The sequence below is a fragment of the Eufriesea mexicana genome, unplaced genomic scaffold, assembly GCF_001483705.2.
Source record: "Eufriesea mexicana isolate 0111107269 unplaced genomic scaffold, ASM148370v2 scaffold2646, whole genome shotgun sequence".
In the NCBI taxonomy this organism is placed as follows: Eukaryota; Metazoa; Arthropoda; class Insecta; order Hymenoptera; family Apidae; genus Eufriesea; species Eufriesea mexicana.
This window is the reverse complement of record NW_016910740.1, coordinates 1,158,180-1,162,272: the sequence shown is the minus strand read 5'-3', so window position 1 is coordinate 1,162,272 and position 4,093 is coordinate 1,158,180. Positions and strand designations below refer to the sequence as shown.

The 4,093-nt window shown below is 26.1% G+C and overlaps 1 protein-coding gene across 1 annotated transcript; it reads left to right on the top strand.

Annotated features, from left to right (window-relative positions):
* Positions 1-1,093: 1,093 nt before the first annotated feature.
* Positions 1,094-3,836, top strand: LOC108550277 (BRCA1-associated RING domain protein 1). The gene is made up of 9 exons (XM_017903981.1): positions 1,094-1,164; positions 1,545-1,730; positions 1,953-2,112; positions 2,218-2,298; positions 2,392-2,588; positions 2,727-2,954; positions 3,050-3,159; positions 3,244-3,362; positions 3,462-3,836. The coding sequence occupies exons 1-9, from the start codon at positions 1,094-1,096 to the stop codon at positions 3,834-3,836; spliced, it is 1,527 nt and encodes a 508-aa protein (XP_017759470.1).
* The last annotated feature ends 257 nt before the right edge of the window (positions 3,837-4,093 follow it).

Sequence of the window (4,093 nt, the reverse complement as noted above, 5' to 3'; positions counted from 1 at the left end):
TATGATTTGTTTTTTGCAATTATAAATCAAAACTTTTCACTTTTTTTATGATTTTCTTACCTTTACCTGTAAATAATGTATATCCATTAGAAGAAGTCTGAAAAAATCTTTCTTTGTCTGGTTACTTCATAAATCTTTATTGCATTATCGACTAAGCGAATAATTTTATGACTCACTGTAGATGAAAATATTAATATAATTTTTATTTTCTTTATGTTTATTTTATTTTATACCATATATAGATGAAAAAAGAATGTATAAAATTGTTATACTGAAGTACAAAAATGTTATATTTTTATTCGTGTTATCAAATGTTATTTTTGTTTTGATGAAAATATTTTCTTTATTATTGAAATCCTTTCTTATCATTTTCTCGTAAATTCATTAATTAGATTAAAATATATTGATATAGAACATCATTCGAAACAGTATTTGTGTGAGTTGTCATTTGTTGAAGATAATATGGCGGGAAACATTTGTTCAATTTTGAATAGATGGGTATATGTGGCGCCATCGCCCGGATTGCAAAGTTCCTCGATCCTTATTGTGCCGGCCGAAAAGCAGCAATACCATGCGCACAAGCAGGTCCTTGTGTCGTGTGCCTTGTTTCAATATGACCATTTCCACCATGGCCAAATTCAGTCATGGCCAGTTCTATCTCAGCCAGTTCCTCACCAACCTAACGTTTGGCCACATCATCTGCTACCGCTGCAGCTTCAGCCAAGCTTTGCTCTTCGCCTCTATTTCATCTCTTATTAATAAAGTCTATTTATTCTGCACTTCGTGTTTGATTCTACGCGCCTTAAACTTAGACTAAAAATCCCTAGGCCACGCTAGATCAAGGTGCCAATGTGACGCCGCACGCGCGCCACAGTATCCGAACATATTGCGGAAGTGGCGCTAAAAGGTAGCACGTGGTAAAAGAATTTGTTTGTGCACATAGTGCTGCCACCTTTCGCCGACACGACAAGGCTCGAGGAACGTTGCGATCCGGGCGATGGCGCCCTAGATATTGTTTATTTATGTCTGTTATAAACATAAAACAAATAAAGGAATTTTTTTGAATAAATATATTATAATATAGTATTTGAAAATGAATACTTCATGGAAGAATACACGTGTTGCATTAACAAATTTTGCAAAGGTGTTAACTTGTTACAAATGGTAATATTTTAATTAACGCTTTTAAAATATATGTATATAAAATATAATGTCTGATATTACATTGTTTTTTGAATTCTTTCATATGCATATTATTCATATACACCTTATTTTTGAAGATATCATTTGTATAAGATTTTTCTTGTATAAGAAAAATAAGATTGTATTTATAATAAGTTTTTTTATTTAATTTTTATAACCTTAATAAAATTATTCTTAATGTTACAAAATAAGTAATGTGATATACATTAGAATTATATTTTATACATTTCTTATGATTTCTCATTGTTTGTGAAGTATATTTCACAAGAATTATATATTTAACAACCGGTACTTAAAAATATATGAATAAATATATAATAATTTTCTTCTTTTTGTTTTAGTGGAAATAAACCAATAAATGCAACAAGACATATCTATTGTGGTCACTTTTTTTGTAAACAGTGCATTGAAGCTGATTTTATATGCAAATGTAAAACACCTATACAACCAAATGAAATATGTAACGATCACTTAATTAATAGTCTTGTTTCTTATTGTAGTACTCTTGCAGAAATAATACAAGAAAGGTATTATAATTCTTAAAAAATAAGTTTCTCTACCTTTCCATTTATATCCTTAATATATATTAAATGCATTTCAAATGAATTAGATATCTAACATTATAATATTTTATTAATAATTAATCTTAATTAAAAGATTTCATATTGAGTATATTTTACATTGCTTTTTAAAATAATATTTTAATATGATGTGCATTGATTAATGCAAAATTAACATAAATTTAATAGAGATTTATGGAATTTAACTACAAATTCAAATGAATTACAATTGCCTGCAACAACAGAAATTAATTCTACAGCAGATAATATAAAATATTATGTACCAAAAAAAAACATTAATAAACAAAATCCTAAAGGAGAAACAAAGTTACATATTGCATGTTTGAAGGTAAATTTTTAACATTTATAATATATCAAACTTTATAAATAATTAGAAATTACAAAATGTAGCAAAATTTATTCAACAAAATTTAACAAATTTGAATATTTACAGAATCAAGAAAAATATGTATCGCTTCTGTTAGCTGCTGGTGCAAATCCAAATACAAAAGATCATAATGGTTGGACCCCTTTGGTAAATTTATTATTTTAAAATAATGTTTTTGGTGTGTTTATTAGTAATATGAAATATGTTTCTACTATTTACATTATGTATTTTCTTTTACAGCAAGAAGTTGTAAGTTATGGATATACTAACATATGTCGCTTACTATTAGAGTGTGGTGCATTACCAAATACATCTGGTGCTGACAATAGAAAAGCGTTACATGATGCTGTTATGAATAATAGATTGCCAGAAGCAAAACTGTTATTAAAATATGGAGCTAATAAAAATGTATATGATGATCATGGAAAAAGGCCTATGTATGTATTAATTAATATTAGTTTATAATATTTTATGTTATTGTGTATACTTACAATGATGTCTCGATATTTGCGTAAAACTTTATTCCTATAAAATTATATTATTACTTTATATTATTACTCTATGTTGGATTTTAGAGATTATTGTCAACCACATAGTGAGCTGAAGAATATTTTAGAAACTGAAAATGAATTGAATAATATAAGCGAAGAAGATAAGCATTTTAATTATACCTTAAATCAGTCATATTCAATACGACCATGTGATACATTTATCGTATATGCATTAAACTTACGAGAGGAGAATATAAAAAATTTAGATCAAATAGTTCTAAAGCATAAAATTAAAATTGCATCTCAGTTTCGGTATGTTACTAATGCTTTTTAATATGTTACGATATGTAATATTAAACTATAGATTCAAATTTAATAGAGTACAAAACTCTTATAATATATCATAGGTCATCTGTAACTCATGTCATAGTTGAAACTAATAATGAAAATGTTGTACAATTATCATACAATGTGATGATAGCACTTTTACGTGGAACTTGGATACTTAGTACTGAGTGTAAGTTTATTCATAAAGTAATAAATTAATAACTTGTAATATACTTATATAAATTAAATTTGATAATATTTTATGCTTTAAAAGGGATTCAATTATGTATGGAAATGGGCGAATTATTCAAAGAAGATTTAGAAATATTTGAAGTTAGTGGTGCACCAATTAAAGGTATTCCAAAAAAAGCTAGAGAAAATGCAGAAAGTCAGGTAAAATTAATCAAAATTAATATACAAAAAAAAATTAAAAACTACATTAAATACTTTTAGTTAAAGTAAAAAACTATATTAAATACTTTTAATTTTTAGAATCCAGGTCTTTTCAATCAATGTCATTTTTATTTTTCATTTCAATCAAAGAGTGTCTATATATATAATATGCAGTTAACAAAAGATGCATTAATAACACTTATAAGAGAAGGTGGTGGAACAGTTTTGAAGAGAGGACCAAATCCAGAAGATATAAAGGATGAAGAAGAATTTATTCCCTTTCATGTTGCCAATGAACCTACTCATTCTTTATATAAATGTAGATATTATATCATATATATGCCAGGTAAAAATGAACCGGCTATTAAATATAATATGGCCCATATAAAAACACTACCGCTTGCATGGTTAATTGAATGTATAGAAAAATTTACTTTAATTGATCCGATACAATTAGGTTTAAATAAATTTTAGTTATATATTAAATTAAAATTATTAATTAGTATGTCATTATTAAATTATTTCATGTAACTATATGTTTTTTATTATGTAATTAAACATACTAAAGAAAATATAATTTTGCTCCCATAATTCGTTAATTTAGAATATTAAAATTAATAGTAAAATTTCAGTAAAATACCTATATTCTTATTTGAATTTTTAAAAAGTCATATGTTAATGTAGTACTATGATTACGAAGGATTGACCGTTGCGCAAAGAACGATAAATTC